Source organism: Schistocerca gregaria, chromosome 3 (assembly GCF_023897955.1).
Source record: "Schistocerca gregaria isolate iqSchGreg1 chromosome 3, iqSchGreg1.2, whole genome shotgun sequence".
Taxonomy (NCBI): Eukaryota; Metazoa; Arthropoda; class Insecta; order Orthoptera; family Acrididae; genus Schistocerca; species Schistocerca gregaria.
In genome coordinates, this window is record NC_064922.1 from 688,232,950 (window position 1) to 688,257,136 (window position 24,187).

At 44.5% G+C, this 24,187-nt stretch overlaps 1 protein-coding gene across 2 annotated transcripts in view; it reads left to right on the forward strand.

Annotated features, from left to right (window-relative positions):
• Positions 1 to 24,187, forward strand: part of LOC126356203 (uncharacterized Golgi apparatus membrane protein-like protein CG5021) — a 49,898-nt gene that overhangs the window by 19,566 nt on the left and 6,145 nt on the right. For both annotated transcript variants that reach the window (XM_050007008.1, XM_050007007.1), the window contains exon 6: positions 14,792 to 14,932. In XM_050007008.1, coding sequence (XP_049862965.1) covers positions 14,792 to 14,932 — 141 coding nt within the window. The remainder of the gene's footprint in view (positions 1 to 14,791; positions 14,933 to 24,187) is intronic.

The following is a 24,187-nucleotide window of genomic DNA, read 5'->3' on the forward strand; positions in this document are numbered from 1 at the left end:
ATGGAAGCTGTGACATTAAAGTACTATCATAGGTGGAATTAATACATTTCTCAAGGGTTTTTGGTGCAGATTCTGCTGAAACAGTCATAAGCTTTCTCAAAATCTATTAATTCCTGAAAAAATAATACACTTATTGCTCCTCTTTGTAATACCGTTCAAGATTTGCAAGAGGTCCTATGTAGTATATCCACTTCTAAAGCCAACTTATTATTTTGTGTGTGTGTGTGTGTGTGTGTGTGTGTGTGTGTGTGTGTGTGTGTGTGTGTGTGTGTGTGGGCATGCAGGGAGATGGAGGGAAGACTAACCAGTACTTATCTTCAGGAGGTGAAATTCGGAGTGCTACTGACACACGTTTAAAAGTAGAATCAAAAATAGTTAGCTGTGTAACTGTTAGTTTGTCTTTACTCACTGAAGAAGCAATGGACAGAACATGGAGCAATTACAAATAAAATTCGTACACATGTAACTTACTACCAGCAGATAGTTGTTACTGGGTATTACACCCTTAGCACCCCAGTTTGTTGGAGTAGAGTGAGAAAGCTGTGACATGTAAGCATTATTTCGGAATACCTGGTGTAAATAAATAAATAAATCTGTAGATACATCAGTAATATGGAAATTACAGATCACTGCTCAGCATATAGAGGAGGTGTTTAATTGTAGGCAGGCACAACAAAAAAGAATGCTAGAAATAATTCACCATTTGGGTAAAGTCCTCCAGAAGTAGAAAACTCGTACATTCACGTAAGAGCAACTTGCATGAACATGGCCACTATCTCTGGGAGTGAAGGCCCCAGTGCAGCGCCTGACATGAACAGCAGTTGTAGCTGGGGTGGGTAGGGAGGGTAATTAAGAGGTGAGGGGTTGATAGGGGGGGAGGGAATGCAGGTTAGGGATGGGAAAAGAAGCTAGTGCTGTTGATGGGAGCGTGCAGTTATGTGGTGGGTACAGGATAAGGTTACTGGGTGCAGCATTGGGTGGCTGTGCTGGACGTAGGTCCCCCTCCCAGCTTGGCCTGTCAAGTGGTGGCTCATGTCACTTGGTCCTTAAACCAGTCATTATTCTCTCTCACCATATCCAGAAATAGAAAATATAATCACCATCCCTCTCAGAGTGGAATTCCATCACCATCCCAACCTGTGCAATATCATTGTCCATCCCTACTCTACCCCTGTTCCCAACCTTGGGCCTCATGGCTTATATCCCTGCAATAGGCCTAGATGTGAGACCTCTCATACATGTTCCCTGTACCACCTACTTCAGTTGTGTCACTGGCATCTCCTACTCCATCAATGGCAGGGCCACCTGTGAAAAATAGCCATATGACCTGCCAACATAGTTGCAACCACTGTGCCACATTTTATGTGGGTATGAATGGCCACTGCTAAACAGTGGCCAAGAGACAGCTGGACCATACAGTTGCTGAACATGCAGCCAAAAATGGAGTGCTTCACTTTAATGTCCGCTTCAAAGCCTGTACCATCACCAGCTCTCCTGACTTGTTTAGATGGGAACTCTTCGTGCAACATATACTTCGTTGTCACAACCATCTGCCTATCCCCCTCCCTGCTCCAATTTCAATACTGCACCCACCCCAGTGGAGTGCTGCTCACATCAGACACAACTGCAGTCAGATCTTAACTCCTAGTGACAGTGGATAAATATGTGAGAGTTTTTCTGTGTGAATTTGTGATAGTTTTCTACTTCTAAAGGTGGACTTTATCCGTAAGTTGAAATATTTCTAGCATTATTTTTCATCGTATGTGTCTGAAACTCGGTGCCGGATCTATGTGGTGAGAAGTAGTCTCTCAGTTCCATACTGTTGGTATTACATCTTAGTACAATATGATTTACTGTCTGCAAAAATGAGTTGTTGGGGTACATGGTCAATGAAATGGAGGACAAGTACAATATTTCACAGCAGAAAAATATTTCAAATGTTGAAACACATGAGGAACAGACAGAGAAATAACACATTAAGTCAGGTGGCTTGCAGAGTATGGATGTAGATGTAGAGGATGGAAGTATGCTAATGGGCAAGGGAAGGATTCTGGATAAATGGAGGTAATATGCTGAATGCTGAAGATCCTGAAAATACCTTCCCAGAAGGGAGAAATGCAGAGGATGTAGAGGAAAAAGGAAGCAAATCAACAGGATTTAGACTGAGGAGTTACGAAACTGAAGAATAAGAAGGTATCAGGAGAAGAAAGGATAACATCAGTGATGTTGAAAGCAGGAGGTGGAACACTAATGAGAGAGAGGTACAGTCTCATAAGTGAAGAATGGAGAACAGAGGAGATCTCAAAAGAATGGAAGTCTGTTAATCATTATTCCAATGCGCAAAAAGAATAGTAAAAAGATTTTGTAGAAATTATAGAGGCATTTCTGTGCTTAGCATGCCATACAAGACTATGTAATCAATAAATATGATCTGTGATTGTTCCTTTTATCAAAAGATCGCACACAGTTCCCTTTTGTTTCTTGGTAATGTAAGAAAACATTTAGTGGCGAGGCACGAAAATGTGTAAGTTTCATGTAATATTTAGTTTAAATATAATCAAATATTACTTAAAAGTGCCACTAATATTTTTACTGTGCCATTGTTCTAAATGATAACGGGCCAGAGTCACAATAAATATTTTAACATCTGCTAATTTTGACAAATAATTGAAAATAAATGTAAATGTAGGAGATTTATTGTGATGAGAGGTTCTTTTTTCTAGTATTGAACAATATTCATATAACATGATTTCAGTAAGTTTATTTGATCTCTGCTTAACGGATATTGCGAGAATCTCCTCAGCAGTGCTTTTTCACAAAAGCAAACTGCAGCTGTGTATCTGGAATATGGTGTGTTGGTGGTGTCTTTTGATATAAAAACAACTTGTCTGGCAAACTAACTGTGAGAAGTACCATAACCGAGCCCATGGCATAAATAATTTTCCAGTTGTGAAGCAGGCAGAATAATATTAACTCAGATTGTCATAACATAAAATGAACCATGGACCTTGCCGTTGGTGGGAAGCCTTGCGTGCCTCAGCGATACAGATAGCCGTACCGTAGGTGCAACCACAATGGCGGGGTATCTGTTGAGAGGCCAGACAAATGTGTGGTTCCTGAAGAGGGGCAGCAGCCTTTTCAGTAGTTGCAGGGGCAACAGTCTGGATGATTGATCGATCTGGCTTTGTAACACCAGCCAAAATGGCCTTGCTGTGTTGTTACTGCGAATGGTTGAAAGCAAGGGGAAACTACAGCCGTAATTCTTCCCAAGGGCATTCAGCTTTACTGTATGGTTAAATGATGGTGTCCTCTTGGGTAAAATATTCCGGAGGTAAAACAGTCCCCCATTCGGATCTCCGGGCGGGGACTACTCAGGACGACGTTGTATCAGGAGAAAGAAAATAGGCATTCTACGGGTTGGAGCATGGAATGCCAGATCCCTTAATCAGACAGGTAGGTTAGAAAATTTAAAAAGGGAAATGGATAGGTTAAGCTTAGATATAGTGGGAATTAGTGAAGTTCGGTGGCAGGATGAACCTGACTTCCGGTCAGGTGAATACAGGGTTATACACTACTGGCCATTAAAATTGCTACACCAGGAAGAAATGCAGATGATAAACAAATATATTATACTAGAACTGACATGCGATTACATTTTCACACAATTTGGGTGCTTATATCCTGAGAAACCAATACCCAGAACAACCACCTCTGGCCGTAATAATGGCCTTGATACGTCTGGACATTGAGTCAAACAGAGCTCAGATGGTGTGTATAGGTACAGCTGCCCATGCAGCTTCAACATGATACCACCGTTCCGCAAGAGTAGTGACTGGCGTATTGGGATGACCCAGTTGCTCAGCCACCATTGACCAGACATTTTCAATTGGTGAGAGATCTGGAGAATGTGCTGGCCAGGGCAGCAGTCGAACATTTTCTGTATCCAGACAGGCCTGTACAGGACCTGCAAAATGCAGTCGTGTATTATCCTGCTGAAATGTAGGGTTTCACAGGGATCGAATGAAGGGTAGAGCCACGGGTCATAACACATCTGAAATGTAACGTCCACTGTTCAAAGTGCCGTCAATGTGAAATAAAGGTGACCGAGACATGTAACCGATGGCACCCATACCATCACACCGGGTGATATGCCAGTATGACAATGACGAATACACTCTTCCAATGTGCGTTCACCGCGATGTCGCTTAACACAGATGCGACCATCATGATGCTGTAAACAGAAACTTTATTCATCCGAAAAAATGAGGTTTTGCCATTCGTGCACCCAGGTTTGCCATTGAGTACACCATTGCAGGCACTCCTGTCTGTGATGCAGCCATGGTCTCCGAGCTGATAGTCCATGCTGCTGCAAACTTCGTTGAACTGTTCGTGCAGATGGTTGTTGTCTTGCAAACGTACCCATCTGTTGACTCAGGGATCGAGATGTGGCTGCACAGTCCGTTATAGCCTTGCGGGTAAGATGCCTGTCATCTCGACCAACACGAGCATCAGTGTAGCGATACGAGAAACTGCAATTGTGGTAGGCTACAATCTGACCTTTATCAAATTCGGAAACATGATGGTACGCATTTCTCCTCCTTACACAAGGCATCACAACAACGTTTCAGCAGGTAACGCTGGTCAACTGCTGTTTGTGTGTGAGAAATTGGTTGGAAACTTTCCTCATGTCAGCGCGTTGTAGGTGTCGCCACCAGCGCCAACCTTGTGGGAATGCTCTGAAAAGCTAATCATTTGCATATCACAGCATCCTCTTCCTTTCGGTTAAATTTTGCATCTGTAGCACATCATTTTCGTGGTGTATCAGTTTTAATGGCCAGTAGTGTAAATACAAAATCAAATAGGGGTAATGCAGGAGTAGGTTTAATAATGAATAAAAAAGTAGGAAAGCGGGTAAGCTACTGCAAACAGCATAGTGAACACATTATTGTGGCCCAGATAGGTATGAAGTCCATGCATACCACAGTAATACAAGTTTATATGGCAACTAGCTCCACAGATGACGAAGAGTTTGATGAAATGTATGATGAAATAAAAGAAATTATTCAGATATGATAATGAAATAAAAGAAATTATTCAGATAGTGAAGGGTGACGAAAATTTGTCATGGGTGACTGGAATTCGATAGTAGGAAAAGGAAGAGAAGGAAACGTAGTAGATGAATATGGATTGGGTTTAAGGATTAAAAGAGGAAGTCGCCTGGTAGAATTTTACACAGAGCACAACCAAATCATAGCTAACACTTGGTTCAAGAATCATAAAAGAACGTTGCACATCGAAGAAGCTTGGAGATACTTGAAAGTGTCAGATAGATTATATAATGGTAAGACAGAGATTTAGGAACCAGGTTTTAAATTGTAAGACATTTCCAGGGGCAGATGTGGACTCTGATCTTAATCTATTGGTTATGAACTGTAGATTAAAGCTGAAGAAACTGCAAAAAGGTGGGAATTTAAGGAGATGGGACCTGGATCAGTTGAAAGAACCAGAGGTTGTAGAGAGTTTCAGGGAGAGCATTAGGGAAGGATTGACAAGAACGGGAGAAAGAAATACAGTAGAAGAAGAATGGGTAGCTTTGAGAGATGAAATAGAGAAAGTAGCAGAGGATCAAGTAGTTAAGAAGATGAGGGCTAATAGAAATCATTGGGTAACAGAACAGATATTGAATTTAATTGATGAAAGGAGAAAATACAAAAATGCAGTAAATGAAGGAGGCAAAAAGGAATACAGACGTCTCAAAAATGAGATCAACAGGAAGTGCAAACTGGCTAACCAGGGTTGGCTAGAGGACAAATGTAAGGATGTAGAAGCAAGTATCATTAGGGGTAAGATAGAAACTGCCTACAGGAAAATTAGAGACCTTTGGAGAAGAAAGAACCACTTGCATGAATATCAAGAGATCAGATGGAAATCCAGTTCTAAGCAAAGAGGGGAAAGCAGAAAAGTGGAAGGAGTATATAGAGAGTCTATACAAGGGCGATGTACTTGACAGTATTATGGAAATGGAAGAGGATGTAGATGAAGATGGAATGGGAGATACCATATTGCGTGAAGAGTTTGACAGAGCACTGAAAGACCTGAGTCGAAACAAGGCCCCTGGAGTAGACAACAATCCATTGGAACTACTGACGGCCTTGGGAGATCCAGCCCTGACAAAACTCTACCATCTGGTGAACAAGATGTATGAAACAGGCGAAATTCCCTCAGACTTCAAGAAGAATATAATAATTCCAATCCCAAAGAAAGCAGGTTCTGACAGGTGTGAAAATTACCGACCTATCAGTTTAATAAGCCATGGCTGTAGGACATATTCTGAGGCATCAAGGGATCGCCAATTTAGTATTGGAGGGCAGCGTGGAGGGTAAAAATCATAGAGGGAGACCAAGAGATGAATACACTAAACAGATTCAGAAGGATGTAGGTTGCAGTAGGTACTGGGAGATGAAGAAGCTTGCACAGGATAGAGTAGGATAGATAGCTGCATCAAACCAGTCCCTGGACTGAAGACCACGACAATGACGACGACGACATTTGAAAAGAACCACCACACTGTGCTTATAGAAAGAACTGATGGAACTCGTGCTAGTGGAAGACCGAGAAAGCAGTGGGAGTATGAACTGCAGAAGGACCTTTAGCAGCTGCGTATGTATGAGAACTGTATCCAAAGTGCACAAGATCACCATCCAAGGGGGAACACAGTAAGACAGACAAGTGGTTTTAGGGGTCATTGATTGTCGATATATCTGTGTGTGTGTGTGTGTGTGTGTGTGTGTGTGTACTGTGGTGACTAATGTCATGGGATAGCGATATGCACCTACACAGATGGTGGTAGTATTGCATACGCAAGGTATAAAAGAGCAGAGCATTGATGGAGCTGTTGCTTGTACTCAGATGACACCATTGAAGAAGTGCGAAATGATTATAGCTGTATGATGAGAATTAACAGACTTTGAACTTGGAAAAGTAGTTGGAGCTAGATGCATGGGACATTTTATTTCATAAATCGTTAGGGAATTCAATAGTCTGAGACTCACAATGTCAAGAGTGTGCCAAGAATATCAATTATTTCAGACTGAATCTTTCATGACAGTCAATGCAATGGCCGAAGGTCTTCACTTAATGACAGAGCAGCATTTGCGTAGAATTCTCAGTGCTAACAGATAAGCAACAGTGCATGAAATAACTGTAGAAATCAATGTGGGATGTATGAAGAATGTATCCGTTAGGACAGAGCAGTGAAGCTTGATGTTAATAGGCTATGGCTGCACATAATTGACGCAAGAGCCTTTGCTAACAATGTGACATCACGTGCAGTGTTTCTGCTGGGGCCATGACCATATCGATCGAATCCTAGGTGACTGGAAAATTGTTACCTGCTTAGATGAGTCTCGATTTCAGTAAGTAAGAGCTGATGATAGGATTTGAGTGTGGTGCAGACCTCACAGTCATGGACCCAGGTGTAAGCAAGGCGTAGTGCAAGCTAGTGGGGGCTTCGTAATGGTGTGAGTAGTGTTTACATGGATTGGACTGGGTCCTCTGGTCCAACTAAACCATTCATTGACCAGAAATGGGTATGTTTGGCTACTTGCGGGACCATTTGCAGCCAATTATGGACTTCCTGTTGTCAAACGATGATAGAATTTTTATGGGTGACAATGCTCAATGTCACCAAACCACAATTGTTCATGATAGGTTTGAAGAACATTTTCAACAATTTGAATGAATGATGTGGCCACAAAGATTGTCTGATATGAATCGAAGTGAACATTTAGGTTGCACCAGCAACACTTTAGCAATTATGGATGGCTGTAGAGCCAGGATGGCCCAGTACTTCTGCAGGGGACTTCCAGTGACTTATTGAGTCCATGCCACATAAAGTTTCTGCACTACACCAGAGTAAAGGAGGTCTGACAAGACATTAGAAGGTATGTCATGACTTTCGTCACCTTAGTGTCTTTATGCATGTATGCGTCTGTGATTGCAAACACTGTTGGGTAAGGCCACCTCCTTCCCCTCAAAATACTTAAGAGGTTTTGTTGTTTTGAAGGGTGTGACATGTAAAAATAATCTAAAGATCAATGTCAGATATATAGTTTTTGGATTGACTATGTTATAAGATGTATACCTCTGAAAATATATGAGTAAAGTAAGTTACTTTTACGCTATAGACAACTAATTCTTTTTCAGTCTAAGATTGGGGTAAATAATTTATCTAAGTTACCTGGGCAACACCAGATACTCAGTGTTGTTTTAAATTTTAATGTTTAGAATAGTCTACATCTAAGTTCCCTCTGCAATAAAACATTGGTACTGATTTTAATTCTATTTGGATTCCACTTCTGTTTTTCTTCCTTTTTGTAGTATACTTCTGTTAACAGCTCCTGATCTAATTTGAACAATGGAAAATCCAGGATGTAACATGACAATATAATGAAAAGGATAGTCACTACTCACCATACAGTGGAGACACTGAGTTATAGAAAGGCGACAACAAAAATATTGTCGGAAAGTTAGCTTTCGGCCAACAAGGCCTATCGACAAAGAGTTTGTTGGCCGAAAGCTAACTTTCCCACAGTCTTTTTGCTGTGCCTTTCTGCGACTCAGCATCTCCTCTATATGATGAGTAGCAATTGTCCTTTTCATTGTATTGTTATAACATAATATGCTTTGTTCAACTCCTGTTCCTGTTCTTCTGAACTGTCTTTCTACCCTAAAATTCTGAATTTGCCAAACTTAGGATGCCTGATTGTGTGGAGCCATTTTCTGGAGTTCTTTCATTTCATATCTCTGAATGTTCTTTCATCCATGCCAGAATGCCCCCCCCCCCCCCCCCATGTGCGTGGGACATGGAAGTGGGATCTATGACCGCCCTACATGTGTTATATCTGGTGTACCGGTGTCAGGAGAATTTGGTGTGAAATGGGAACAGTGCAAAGCCCCAGTAGAGCTATACTCATGGAAATCTCAGCCCAGACCATTGTGCATCTGAACCTCACAGTTGGGGATTAATGTGACATGTTCACATTCTGATCACATACCAGATGGGGCCATAGGTCAATATTATAATTGAGCATTTAGTTAGCTTTTGTGTCAGAATACATATAGCCCAGAAGGTAGCAGATTATTTACAGTGGAAATTGATGAACAACTCATCCATATTTATTTTCCCTAAAACATTCCACCAAGGTTCTTTGTGAATGAGTACTAACGCTACACAATTAGTACAAACTGTGATTGTGTGTGTTGAATGTCCATCACCCGGCTATTTGGTTACCACCACCATCCATCCATCTGTTTTACTGTTAGTGCTTTATATGTCAGGTTAGAAAGGTTATGACCAGATAAGTGACCACTACGTGCTATGTCTATGTGGCTCATCAGTTGGCAGGCTTCCTATCAGAGGTTAAGTACAGTAAAACAGTTGATCTCATCTTCTCCAAGTTATGCTTTATTCTCTTCTCATTTTCCAGTCAGTCTCACCACTTTCTTTTCTCTTATCTTCAAATTTGGATTCTCCCTCCCTCCCCCCTACCTCCCCCTCCCAACTCCTCACCCTGTGGGTCCGGGGGTTAGAATGGGCCTGAGGTATTCCTGCCTGTCATAAGAGGCGGCTAAAAGGAGTCTCACATGATTCAGCCTTTATGTGATGGTCCGCTGTAGGGTTTGACCTCAATTTTTCAAAATTTTCCCGAAGAGCCAGCCAATTGGGGAAGGGCGTCGTGTCCATCATGCATTGAAATCTTTAGCCCCCTTTCTCATTGCCGCATTGCAGTCCTGCCTATTCTCCATCTCTTGGGTGAGAACACCTTCTTGGGTGCTTTTTCCACCATGCACTATGCAGTGTCACTTTCTGTGCTGACGATGACCATGGACTTCATTGCACCTGATATCCAGCGTGGCAGCCAGTCCATTGTGGTGGGGCTGCCATGTACCCTGTTGGTTGTAGCCCCCTGACAACACAGGGATTGCTCTGCGCCGTTAACTCCCCACGTATGCCAAGGAGTTGAGGCCCATCACCCCGGGGCATCAGGACTCCTGGCCATATCCATCCAGCCAGGTGACCTTTGTTCTGGCTGGGTGGCACCCGTGGGGAGAGTCCCTGGTCAGAGTGGGTGGCATCAGGGCGGGTGACACGCCATGAAGCATAGTATGTAATCTCTTGCTGGTAGTCCTCCGCCAGCAGTCTCTATGTGGGCAAAGTCTAACTTTAATGCTAAGAAATATGACCCCAAGTTGTTCCACTCCCTGGCCACACCATTGGAGGAATGTCAGGCTAAGGATGGCAGTGAAGCTTATTCACCCCGGTACCTTGTATGTACGAGAGTTGATGGGGAATCTTCCATGTCTATGAAGCCTCAGTTTTTGGAGGACAAGTTTGTGGAGGTGGAGGGCTTGTCCAAAATGTGTTCTGGGTCAGTCTTGATAAAAACAGCACCTTCTGCCCAGTCAAGGGCATTACTCGCTTGTCACAAGTTGGGGGTTGTTTCTGTTACCATCACGCCTCATAAGAGTTTAAATATGATGTAGGCTATTATATTCCACTGGGATCTTCTTTTGCAGTGTGACGACGAGCTGCACGCCAATTTAGAGTGACGAGGTGTTAATTTCTTTCGGCGCGTCCAAGGGATAACTAGGTTGCCTCTGGTGCCTACATCTTGGCCTTCGAGGGTGACACATTGCCCGAGAAGGTCAGGGTGATGGTCTACCTCTGTTACATCAAGCCATATATCCCTTCCCCAGTGCGATGCTTTAAGTGCTGGAAGTTCGTCCAGATGTCTTCCCACTGTACTTCCAGCCCCACCTGTCGAGATTGTGGACGTCCATCGCATCCCAGTACTCAATGTGCCTGCCTCACATCTGTGTAAACTGTGGAGAGCATCATTCACTTTGCCCACCGGACTGCAGGATTTTACAGAAAGACAGAAAATTCATGGAATCTAAGACCCTGGACCAACTGACGGGGAGGCTAAGACGAAATTCGAGCGCCCACATCCTGTAGCTATGACCACCTCATACGCTGCTGCTACGAGAACAGTTGTTGCCCCTATTAGTTCCTTGAATTCCTGTCGCCTCTCAGAACTGGGAGACTACACCTGCTCCCTTGATGGTGGAGGGACCACTTCCAGCCCTGTTGTCCCGCACCACCTACTTCAGGAGCAACAACCCCCCCCCCCCCCCCCCCCCCCCACCCCCTACCCCTCAGCCATCGGGGATTTCAGTCCCCACTTCTGAGCCAGAGGAGTGTAAGGCTCTCACTAGGAAGGGGTGTCGTGGGTCACTCCCTTTCCAGATTTCTGCTAGTGGGAAAGGTGAACCCCTCCACCCTCCGATCCCTCACTCTCGCCCCCACTAAAGGCTCATTTCAGGGCATGATGAGAGGTAGTTGAAACACTGTCGGAGGCTGTAATTCAGTTGCTCTAGTCCTGGGTGGTACTGATCCACAAGGGGAATGCTCCTCTGTAGCCAGACGTTGAGACTTTGGGAGGTGTTTGATTGCTGGAACAATAAGGTACAGAAGAGGGTAATTACAATCTGTAAAGGCCTTGGTGAGATCCTCAGAATATTTTGAGAGAGACCGTTTATCACTACAGATGTGACGGCCGCATGTGGCTACCCTGTATGGAAGGCACTTCTTGGTATGGAATAGGGGGCAGCTGTCAAAATGGAGGTATTGCTGGTTGTTGGTAGGTCTGACATGGACAGAGGTGCTGATGTAGCAGTCTTTGCAGTGGAGGTCAACATTGAGGAAGGTGACTTGATGTGTTGAGTAGGACCAGGTGAAGCAAATGGTGGAGATGGTGTTGAGATTCTGGAGGAATGTGGATCCAGATCACATTATCAGTGAATCTGAACCAGGTGAGAAGTAGTAATTGTTGGGATGTATTTGGTCATGGCAACTAAAAAGGAGGTGGTTGTTTTGGAATCCATTGGGTGTTGGGAAATGTAGTGTTCCATTGCTGTAAGGCCAGGTCATTTGGGATGTTAGTGTACAGGGAGGTGGCATCAATAGTGACAAGCAGAGTACTGTGTGTTAAAGGAACAGGAACTGTGGAGTGTCAGTGGAGGAAATGGTTGATATCTTTCATATAGGAGGGTAGGTTAGGGATAATAGGCTGAAGGTGTTGGTCTATGAGAGCAGAGATTCTTTCAGTGGGGGCACAGTAACTGACTACAATATGGCATAATGGGTATTTGGGTTTATAGACTTTAGGAAGCTTGTAGAAGGTAGGAGTGCGGGGAGCTGCAAAACCATACCAATCAATCCCAAACCACCTTGCAGTATCTTTCTCCATCTGCAAATTTCTCCTGCCGTGTGATCCCAAATTCATGGATCCCATAGCACACATTGAAATTCTTGCCCTCCAGGAACTAGAGCAACATGCACAATGCCACATCAAAAAGCTGTCCAACCTTCTCACGTCCTACTCCCACCTTGGATTATCACTGTCCACCACCTTTACAACCACCTCCAAACCTCCCCCACATCCTTTCATAGCAGACAAACCCTGTCTGGCAGACCTGCTACATTTCCTTCACCCTCCAAAACTCCTTCCCACCACCACTCAGAATTCAGAGCCTAAACAGACCCAAAACACAGACATGAAACTTTCCTCAAAAGCCTTAGGCCCGCAGAAGTATCATTTCTTTCCAAAGGCCTCACCTTTTGCTCCATCCCTAAATTCAGTCATGTAAGACTTGTTAATGATCTTCTCTCCTTCTTCTGGCTCCTACAGTGAAATACCTTTTTACCACCAACCCTATTAATCAGACTCAACCAAGGACCTAAGTTGAGCCCTGCCTGACTCAGTTCATTCCTCCATCCAATCGTGCTCCACCCCACTGCCCCCAAATCACCCCCTGTTAACTTTCCAGAATTTCTTAACCTCAACCCTTCATCATCATTCCCCAAATTCCTCAACATGCAAACTGATCTTTCAACAACAACAAAATCCCCAATCGAGCACCTAAAAGCTGATCCCGACCTTATAATCCTACCTGATGACAAAGACTCCACCAGTATTGTTTTGAACCACAAGGATTACCTGGTAGAAGGATTCTGCCAGCTGTCAGATTCATCTGCCCAGAAACCCTGCCACAGTGACCCCATTCCACAAGTCCAGCAGGATCTCCAGTCTCTTCTCAAATCTTTGGCTCATCCCTGGACCTCTCCCAGGAGTCCACCTCTCTTCTCACCCTTATCACTCCCCCCCACTCTTAACTTCTACAAGCTTTCTAAAGTACATAAAGTCAACCATCCGTGATGCCCCATTGTGGCTGGTTACTGTGTCCGCACTGAGAGAATCTCTGCTCTCATAGAGCAACACCTTCAGCTCATTACTCCCAACCTACCCTTTTATACAAAAGATTTTAGCCATTTCCTTCACTGACTCTCCACAGTTCCTGTTCCTTTAACACACAATGCCCTGTTCATCACTATTGATGAAACTATTTACACTAACATCCCTAATGCCCATGGCCTTACTGCTATTGAGCACTACCTTTCCTAATGCCTGATGGATTAGAAAACAGCCACCTCCTTCCCAATCGCCATGACTGACTATATTCTCACAATTACTTCTCCTCACCTGATTCAGATTCATTGATGACACCATGATCTGGATCGAGGGTGAGGACACCCTATCCACATTCCTCCAGAACCTCAACACCATCTCCCCCATTCACTCCACCTGGTCCTACTCAACGCATCAAGCCACCTTCCTCTATGTTGACCTCCACCTCAAAGATTGCTATATCAGTACCTACCTCTGTCCATATCAAACCTACCAACCACCAGCTATACCTCAACTTCGACAGCTGCCACCCATTCCATACCACGAGGTTCATTCCATACAAGGTAGCCACCTGTGATCGTCACATCTGTAGCGATAAATGGTCTCTCTCAAAATATACTGAGGAGCTCACTGAGGCCTTTACAGATTGTAATTACCCTCCCAAACTTGTACAAAAACCAATCTCCTGTACCTTATCATTCCAGTAACCAACACCACTCAGAGTCTCACCTTCTGGCCACAGAGGAGCATTCCCCTTGTGGCTCGGTACCACCCAGGACTGTAGCAACTAAATTACATTCTCCACCAGGGTTTTGACTACCTCTTGTCATGCCCCGAAATGAGAAATGTCCTGCCCACTATTCTACCCACCCTTCCCACAGTGGTATTCCGCCACCCACCAAACCTACACAACATCCTTGCCCATCTCTGCACAACCCCTGCTCCTAACTCTTGCCTCATGGATCATATCCCAGCACTAGATCTAGATGCAACACCTGCCCCATACATCCTTCCGCCATCACCTACTTCAGTTGGATCACAAACATCTCCTATCCCATCAAAGACAGGGCTACCGTTGAAACCAGTCATGTGATCTACAAGCTAAGCTGCAACCAGTGTGCTGCATTGTGTGTGGGCATAACAACCAACAAGTTGTCTGACTGCATGAAAGGCCCCCAACAAACTGGCCAAAAAACAACTGGACCACGTTGTTGCTGAACATGCTGCCCACCACGATGTTCATTCCAATGACTGCTTCTCAGGCTGTGCCATCTGGATCCTTCCCAATAATAATAATAATAATAATAATAATAATATTTTTACTGAACACTTTACACAGCAACTTTTTGGAAATTGGCGATATTTTACCATTACTTCAATTTTAACCGTAACTGTTCAAAACATGTCTTGTTTATAACATTATTTATAGTTAAAAACTATTATTACACATTTAATGAATTTGGATGCCAAATTTATTTCAGCTTGTCATCTGCATAGCTTTAGCCCTTAATGGAGCAAATTTATATGGCTACATAAAGTGTAAAATTGGAAGCAACCAGTCGGTTGGACAGTCCGTTTCATCAATGACCTCAGATTTCTTTAGGAAGCAAGTGATACAGAATGTGAGTATATAGAAATTATTAAAACAAGATTTGTGTGTTCAGCTGTATTGACATGCTCTTCCTTTCCATCAGTAAAAACTTCCAGAGTATGCTTTCCAAGTATTCACATGCATTAGTGGTTAATACCATGCTCGCATACTAACCCCCCAAAATTAAGAAACTAATTAAACACACAATTTACAATAAAACCCAATATTTTGTAGTGTTTGTGATTTACTTGAGGACACTGCTCAAAGTAGTCATTAATTTAGCAGTATAAACATGGTGATGGAAAGTTATTGGAGGAGTATAACGAATGTGAGTGGCTGCCTTTACTGCTTTCATAAACTTTTATTCATCTGGCATGTTACAATGAATATCATTTTCAGGCAGCTGCAGATGTTGTGAAGTGGAATACAGAGAGACTGCTTGGAGATCATAGACAAATTTTGGAATGTGTATATGAAAATTGAAATTTGCTCCATGTACCTTGTTTGTTGCATGCACAGCTGATGATAGAGTGGCGAAAGTGGGCAATTGCCTTGCTTAGGACACTCAAAAATTTATCTTATGAAATAAATGCTGAAGTTTTCAAATGTTCTAATATGTACTATGTGCAAGCTAATCAGTTGTGGCAGACATCCTGATGCACAAACAATTTATCATACAATATGCGTTAGATGAGTATGTGCCAAGCAAGATCGTTAGAGATGGAAAAGAGCCCCCGTGGTACAACAACCGAGTTAGAAAACTGCTGCAGAAGCAAAGGGAACTTCACAGAAACATAAACATAGCCAGAGCCTTGCAGACAAACAAAAATTACGCAAAGCAAAATGCAGTGTGAGGAGGGATGAATTCGAAAGTTATGTTCTGTGTACTGACTTGGCAGAAAATCCTAAGAAATTTTGGTCTTATGTCAAAGCGGTAGGTGGATCAAAACAAAATGTCCAGACACTCTGTGACCAAAATGGTACTGAAACAGAGGATGACAGACTAAAGGCCGAAATACTAAATGTCTTTTTCCAAAGCTGTTTCACAGAGGAAGGCTGCACTGTAGTTCCCTCTCTAGATTGCCGCACAAATGACAAAATGGTAGATATCAAAATAGTCGACAGAGGGATAGAGAAACAATTAAAATCGCTCAAAACAGGAAAGGCCACTGGACCTGACGGGATACCAGTTTGATTTTACACAGAGTACGCGAAGGAATTTGCCCCCCTTCTTGCAGCGGTGTACCGTAGGTGTCTTAGAAGTCTAGAAGAGCGTAGCATTCCAAAGGATTGGAAAAGGGCACAGGTCATGCTCGTTTTCAAGAAGGAACGTCGAACACATGTGCGCAACTATAGACCTATATCTCTAACGTCGATCAGTTGTAGAATTTTGGAACACACATTATGTTAGAGTATTATGACTTTTCTGGAGACTAGCAATCTACTCTGTAGGAATCAGCATGGGTTAAGAAAAAGACGGTCGTGTGAAACCCAGCTCGCACTATTCATCCACGAGACTCAGAGGGCCATAGATGTGGGTTCACAGGTAGATGCCGTGTTTCTTGACTTCCGCAAGGCATTCGATACAGTTCCACACAGTCGTTTATTGAACAAAGTAAGAGCATATGGACTGTCAGACCAATTGTGTGATTGGATTGAAGAGTTCCTATATAACAGAACACAGCATGTCATTTTCAATGGAGAGAAGTCTTCCGAAGTAAGAGTGACTTCAGGTGTGCCGCAGGGGAGTGTTGTAGGATCATTGCTATTCACAACATACATAAATGAGCTTGTGGATGACATCGGAAGTTCACTGACGCTTTTTGCGGATGATGCTGTGGTATATCGAGAGGTTGTAACAATGGAAAATTGTATTGAAATGCAGGAGGATCTGCAGCGAATTGACGCATGGTGCAGGGAATGGCAATTTAATCTCAATGTAGACTAGTGTAATGTAAGTGTAATACGAATACATAGAAAGAAAGATCCCATATCATTTGGCTACAATATAGCAGGTCAGCAACTGGAAGCAATTAATTCTATAAATTATCTGGGAGTACACATTAGGAGTGAGTTAAAATGGAGTGAACATATAAAGTTCATCGTTGGTAAAGCAGATGCGAGACTGAGATTCATTGGAAGAATCCTAAGGAAATGCAATCCTCAACAAAGGAAGGAGGTTACAGTACGCTTGTTTGCCCACTGTTGAATACTGCTCAGCAGTGTGAGATCCATACCAGATGGGGTTGATGGAGGAGATAGAGAAGATCCAACGGAGAGTAGCGCGCTTTGTTACAGGATAATTTAGTAATCGCAAAAGCGTTACGGAGATGATAGATAAACTCCAGTGGACGACTCTGCAGGAGAGACGCTCAGTAGCTCGGTACGGGCTTTTGTTGAAGTTTCGAGAACATACCTTCACTGAAGACTCAAGCAGTATATTGCTCCCTCCTACATATATCTTGTGAAGAGACCATGAGGATAGAATCAGAGAGATTAGAGCCCACACAAAAGCATACCGACAATCCTTCTTTCCACAAACAATATGAGACTGGAATAGAAGGGAGAACCGATAGAGGTACTCAAGGTACCCTCCGCCACACACCGTCAGGTGGCTTGCGGAATAGGGATGTAGATGTAGATGTTGATGTAGATTTGATGGTAGGAAGGAGGATCTTTATGTACTGAAACTGACAACATGTGTCATCTCTTGGTTAAAAAATGTTGCATTATGAGACAGGAATTACTATGGGATGTTAGTTTTGGTCCTTCCCGCCTGGTCTCCAAAGGACTTGGAGCTCTTTTGTATGTTGAAATTGTGGTTTCCCATCATGACTGAAGATTTATTTCCTTTAAATACCATTGCTTTGTGTATATGCCTCCCTGATGTACAAATGACATGGTTTGTCATCCAGATAATGAAAAACTCAGTGTGTGAGCTACCTCCTTTCAACATCTGTTGCAGAGGTGTCCTCTCTTCCTGACATGTGCTACTCTCATTATGAAATACGAAATCAGGAACATGAAGTCTGCAATTGCCTCTCATATTTTGAAGCTCAGAAAAAGTATGATCATTTGTGTCCTCTTTCACTGATAACAATTTTTGTCACTACTGTGGGCAGGTCATTTGCAATACCTCAAGTATTTACTCTTTCCATTCCTTTGATGCTGACCTCTGTTAGTCATCCAAGCACATTAGCTCATGGGAGGGATAAGATCTTCTCTCTTGGGGTTCCTGTAGCAGCATCTTTGGGGCGGTCAACCCTCTGCCCCTGACCATAAAAGTGGAATCCCCCTCTTGCATGTACTGCTGACAGGGCTTTGTTTTGGAAAGTCTCTGTCTGACCAGTGACTTGACATGAGCCAGTGGCTGAAGAAGCTATGGGCTATGGTCCCAGGGCTGCCCACTCCTCTTTAGTTTCCATCCCACAGCAGAAAAGACCTCACAAAAGCCCTGTCAAAAATGGAAAAAGAGGGAAAAAAACCCTCAGTAGAAGACCATGCTTCTGACCCTAGAGGTGCCACATCCCTCCATGCCATTGGGCTCTGAACCCATGTTCCTTGATGTTGTTCCACCTCAATAGTGACACACAGTGATTGTCAGTTGGGACATGTCCTCGTGGCACCTTCACGCCTATCGAGGACACCCTTAATTTTGTAATTCAGTGAAACTATAATGAGTATTACAATAACCTGCCAGAACTACTACTACTACTACTACTACTACTACTACTACTACTACTACTAATAATAATAATAATAATAATAATAATTGTCTCTCTTTCTGCAATATGTGTTGCTCTCCAAGAAATATATTTCACTGATAAGCATTCTGCAACATTTCGAGGTTGCTGTGGATTCTATCAGAACCATACTGCCCCTGAGATGTGGAGGAGTCTGTGCGTTGGAACACACATGTTAGTGAGTGGATTCCCTTCTGCACTTGTGCTGTTGTTGCTTTGACTACAGCAGTCAGTGTTTGTAACTTACTATTTCTGCCAGTCAGGGCTCTTACTTACCAAGATATGACCATCTTAATCACATTTAGATGTTGGATCATCTGATTTTGAATAGAATCAGGACCTGGAGCATATCGCATGACTAGTCAAAAGCCTGTAGCAGTTACCAATCAGTGAAAGGTTCATTATATCATTCAGGTTTTTGGGGAAGGGAGAAAGTAAAAGGTAAAGGTATGTCTTAAACTTCTCTTATTTGCTTGTAAGATAGCCAGGTAGGAAGAGGACACCTTGGGAAAGTAAGCCTGTTCATCCCAGGTGTGGGCCAAGCTTCGTAGTGTACTTGGTAACAAAAATAAACTGTTTTGGGTCTCCTCCTTCCTGATGGTACTATTTCTAATGATGTGTCCCTTCTTGTTGAACACCTTGTGACAGTACCTGGCTATTCCATGAGCAGATAAGACAAGTTGAAGACCTGCGTCTGTCTATTAAGCCCAGCCCCCTTCAGGTCCGGGGTTCGAATAAGCCCAAGGTATTCCTGACAGTCGTAAGAGGCGACTATAAGGAGTCTCACACATTTCGGCATTTATGTGATGGTCCCCTGTAGGGTTTGAAGTTCATATTTCAAAATTTTTCCGGAGAGCGAGCCAATTAGGGAAGGGCCCGTACATGGTGATTCATGTCCAACGTGCATTTAAGATCTTCAGCGCACTTTCTCGTCTTCACATTGCGGTCCTGCTTATTCTCCATCTCTTGGGTGAGGGTACATTTTTGGGTGCTTTTTCCACAATGCACTGTGCAGTGTCACTTTGTGCGCCGACAGTGTCATGAACTTCTTTGCACCTGATAACCAGCATGGTAGCCAGTCTGTTGTGGTGGGGCCGCCATGTACCCTGTTGGTTGTAGCTCCCTGACAACACAGGGATCACTGTGTTGATGCCTGCACCATTAACTCCCCACGATGCCAAGGAGTAGATGCCCGTCACGCTGGGGCATCAGGACTCCCGGCAATGGCCATCCTGCCAGATGGCCCTTGCTGAGGCTGGGTGGCACATGTGGGGAGAGCCCTTGATTGGAGTGGGTGGCATCAGGGCGGATGACACGCAATGAAGTGTGGTACATCATCTCTTGCTGGTGGCGAACCACCAGCAGTCTCTAAGCATTCTAGGGCTCAATTCAGTGTGCAGAAGCAGAGGTATGACCCCAAATCATTCCCCTCCCTGGCCACACCATGGGAGGAACGCCAGGCTAAGGATGGTAGTGAAGCCTATTCGTCCTGGTACCTTGTCTGTTTAAGAGCTGATGGGGAATACTTCATGTCGATGAAGCCTCAGTTTTTTGTTGAGCATTTAGAGGACACGTTTGTGGAGGTGGAGGCTTGTCAAAAATGTATCAGTGTTAATCAAAACAGCATCCTCTGCCCAGTCACAGGCACTACTCACCTGCGACAAGCTAGGGGATGTTTGTTTCCACAGGGATGTTCTTTGCTGTCTGATGATGAGCTACGCGCCAGTTTAGAACGACAAGGTGTTCACTTCGTCTGGCTCATCCATTGCGGTCCGAGGGATAATCAGGTAGCCACCGGTGCCTTCATCTTGGCCTTCGAGGGTTACACATTACCTGAAAAGGTCAAGGTGATGGTCTACTGATGTGATGTCAAGCCATATATCTCTCCCCCTATGCAGTGTGTTAAATGCTGGAAATTTGGCCATATGTCTTCCCGGTGTAGTTCCAGCGTCACGTGTTGATATTGTGGATGTCCATCACGTCCCATTACTCAAAGTGCTCTGCTTCCTACCAGTGTTAACTGTGGAGAGCATTATTCCCCTTGCTTGCCAGACTGCAGGACCTTACAGAAAGAAAGAAAAATCGTGGAGTACAAGAGCCTGGACCTTCTGACGTAGACTGAGGCTATGAGGAAATTTTAACTACTTCATCATGTGTGAATGACTTAGTGTTATGCTGCTGCTACGACAACAGTGATAGCCCCATCAGTTAGCGAATTACAGTCGGCTCTCAGAGCCTAACACTACACCTGCCCCCTTGACCGTTCGGAGCACTGCTCTCCCTGTTGCTCCTGCACCACCTACTTTAGGAGCAACATCCCCCCCCCCCTTCCCTGCCAACCATCAGGGACAGTTTTTCCCACTTCTAATAAGCTGGAGAAGTGTTCAACTTCTTCAGCTTTCCTCACTAGGAAATGGTCCCTTGGGTCACTCCCTTCCCAGGTTCTTACCAGTGGCACAGCTGACACCCGCCAGTGGCTGAAGCAACAACAGGTAGCTGGTCATAGGGCTTCACAATCCTCCTCACTCCCCGAGGCTGAATCAGTGTAGCGCTCCCAGTGGGACAAACCGAAGTGGCAGCAAGAGAAGCAAAAAAAGCAAGACCCCTCCAAGAGCCAAGGCACTGCGGTGGTACCCACACCTCCACTACCTACAAGCTCTGCGTCTGAGGATGAGGTGGAAATTCTGGTATCTGCTGAGGACCTAGATCTCACCAGACCCTCAGACACAATGGATATTGACTGCTCAGGCACTAAGTCAGTGGCAGCACGTGACCCTGAGGCGTAAACTGCCTCGTTGAATGTTCCATGCCTTCCCAGTCTCACAATGATGTCATTATCCAGTGGAATTGCTGTGATTTTTTCCACCGCCTGGCCAAGGTATGGAAACTGTTAAGCTTTACACCTACTTTTTGTGTTGCCCTCTAGGAGACCTGGTTCCTGGAAATGCGGACCCCTGCAAACTGCGGCTATAAGGGATATTACAGGAACTGTTGCGACTATAATCGAGTGTCAAGTGGAGTTTGCGTTTATGTCCTAAACTCAGTCCGTAGTGAAACTGTACCCCTTCAAACCCCTCTTGAAGCTGTGGCTGTCATAATGAGGACGATGCTGGAAGTAACTGTCTGCAATGTATATCTTCCTCCAGATGGTGCAGTACCCCTGCATGTATTAGCTGCACTGATTGATCAACTCCCTAAACCTTTACTCCTTTTGGGATATTTTAACACCCATAACCCCTTGTGGGGTGACACCATACTTACTGGCCTAGGAAGAGATGTTGAAACTTTACTGTCTCAGTTCGATCTCTGCCTCTTCAATACTGGGGCTGCCACACATTTCATTGTGGCTTGTGGTAGTTATTCAGCCATTGGTTTATCCATTTGCAGCCCAGAACATCTCCTATCTATCCATTGGACAGCACATGACGATCTGTGTGATAGCGACCTGTCACTGCCCCGGCATCAGGCCCATCAACGCCTGCCCAGATGGGCTTTAACCAGGGCAGACTGGGAAACTTAACCTCTGCAGTCACCGTTGACTCTCCACCCTACGGTAACATCAATGTGTTGGTTGAGTGGGTGACTACAACGATCATTACTGCAGCGGGAAACACAATCCCTCGCTGTATCGGGTGCCCCCGGCGAAAGTAGTTCCTTGGTGGTCGCCAGCTGTTGCTGTGGCAATTACTGAGAGTCAGCGGGGTCTACAGTGGCATAAGCAGCTCCCTTTCCTGGAGCACCTCATAGCCTTTAAACGGCTCCGTACCCACGTTTGACAGCTTATCAAAAGATGGAAGAAGGGATGATAGGAGATATGTGTTGACGATTGCATGTCATATGTCACCTTCCCAAATCTGGACATAGATTAGACGAGTTTTTGGATACCAGTCCCCAAAAGGCATTTCCCATGTTCACATAACTGGCGTGTTATCTACCAATGCAAACGCGATTGCTGAGCACTCTGCTCAAGCCTCTGCATCGGAGAACTACCTCCCAGCCTTTCGCACCCTTGAATGGTGGATGGAAAGGAATGTCCTGATTTGCTACACAGCACAGTGAACCCTATAATGCGCCATTTACAGAGTGGGAGCTCCTCAGTGCCCTTGCACATTGCTCCGACACAGCTCCTGGGTCAGATAGAATTCATGGTCAGATGATTAAACATATCTCATCTGACTATTAGTGACATCTCCTCGTCACCTTCAATCAGATCTGGTGTTATGGTATTCTTCCATCGCAGTGCTGGATGCTGGGAGAGCACCATCATTTTGGCACTTAAGCCCGGTAAATACCTGCTAGATGTGGATAGATATCGGCCCATCAGCCTCACCAATGTTCTTTGCAAGCTGCTGGAACGTATGGTATGTCAGCGGTTGGGTTGGGTCCTGGAGTCTTGTTGCGTACTGACTCCATGTCAGGGCAGCTTTCGCCAGGGTCGCTCTACCACTGATAATCTTGTGTCCCTCAAGTCTGCCATCCGAACTGCCTTTTCCAGCAATTGACACCTGGTTGCCGTCTGTTTTGATTTACGAAAAGCGTATGATACCACCATATCCTTGCCACATTATACGAGTGGGGTCTCCAAGGCCCGCTTCAGATGTTTCTCCAAAATCTTCTGTCTCTCCGTACTTTCCATGTCCAAGTTGGTGCCTCCGATAGTTCCGCGCATATCCAGGAGAATGGGGTCCCACAGGATTCTGTTCTGTGTTGAGTATGTCTCTATTTTTAATGGCCATTAACAGTCTAGCATCAGCTGTAGGGCCGTCCGTCTCATCCTCTCCATATGCAGACAACTTCTGCATTTCGTACTGCTCCACCAGTATTGGTGTTGCTGAGCGTCACCTACAGGGAGCCATCCACAAGGTGCTATTGGGCTCTAGCCCATGTCTTCCAGTTTTCAGCTGTGAAGACGGTGTGTCATTTGTTTCTGGCGGCGGCGTACCGTTCATCCGGAACCAGCACTTTACCTTAATGGCATTCCATTCACTATCATGGAGACGTATTGATTCTTAGGTCTGGTTTTCGATGCTCGGTTGACTTGGCTTCCTCATCTTCTTCAGCTTGAAAGGAAATGGCAGCATTTTAATGCCCTCCGCTGCCTGAACAACACTAACTGGGGTGCAGATCGCTCCACGCTGCTGCAGCTCTACAGAGCCCTTGTTCAATCCCGCCTTGACGATTGGAGTGTGATTTATGATTCGGTGGCGCCCTCAGCATTGCACTTGTTCTACCAATTTCACCACTTCGGAGTTCAACTAACAACAGGAGCTTTTAGGATGAATCTGGTGACCAGGGTACTGATGGTGGCTGGAGTATCTCCATTAAAGATCAGTCGTGCACAACTGCTCGCCAGTTATGTTGCACACATTCATAGCTCTCCAGAACATCCTAATTACCTTCGTCTTTTCCCAACCACGGTGGTTGATCTTCCACATAGACAGCCCACGTCAGGGCTAACGATTGTGATTTACGTGCGATCGCTTCTGTCTGAACTGGAGTTCTTGCCTATACCACCTCTCCTCGAGGTTGATTTACGTACACCC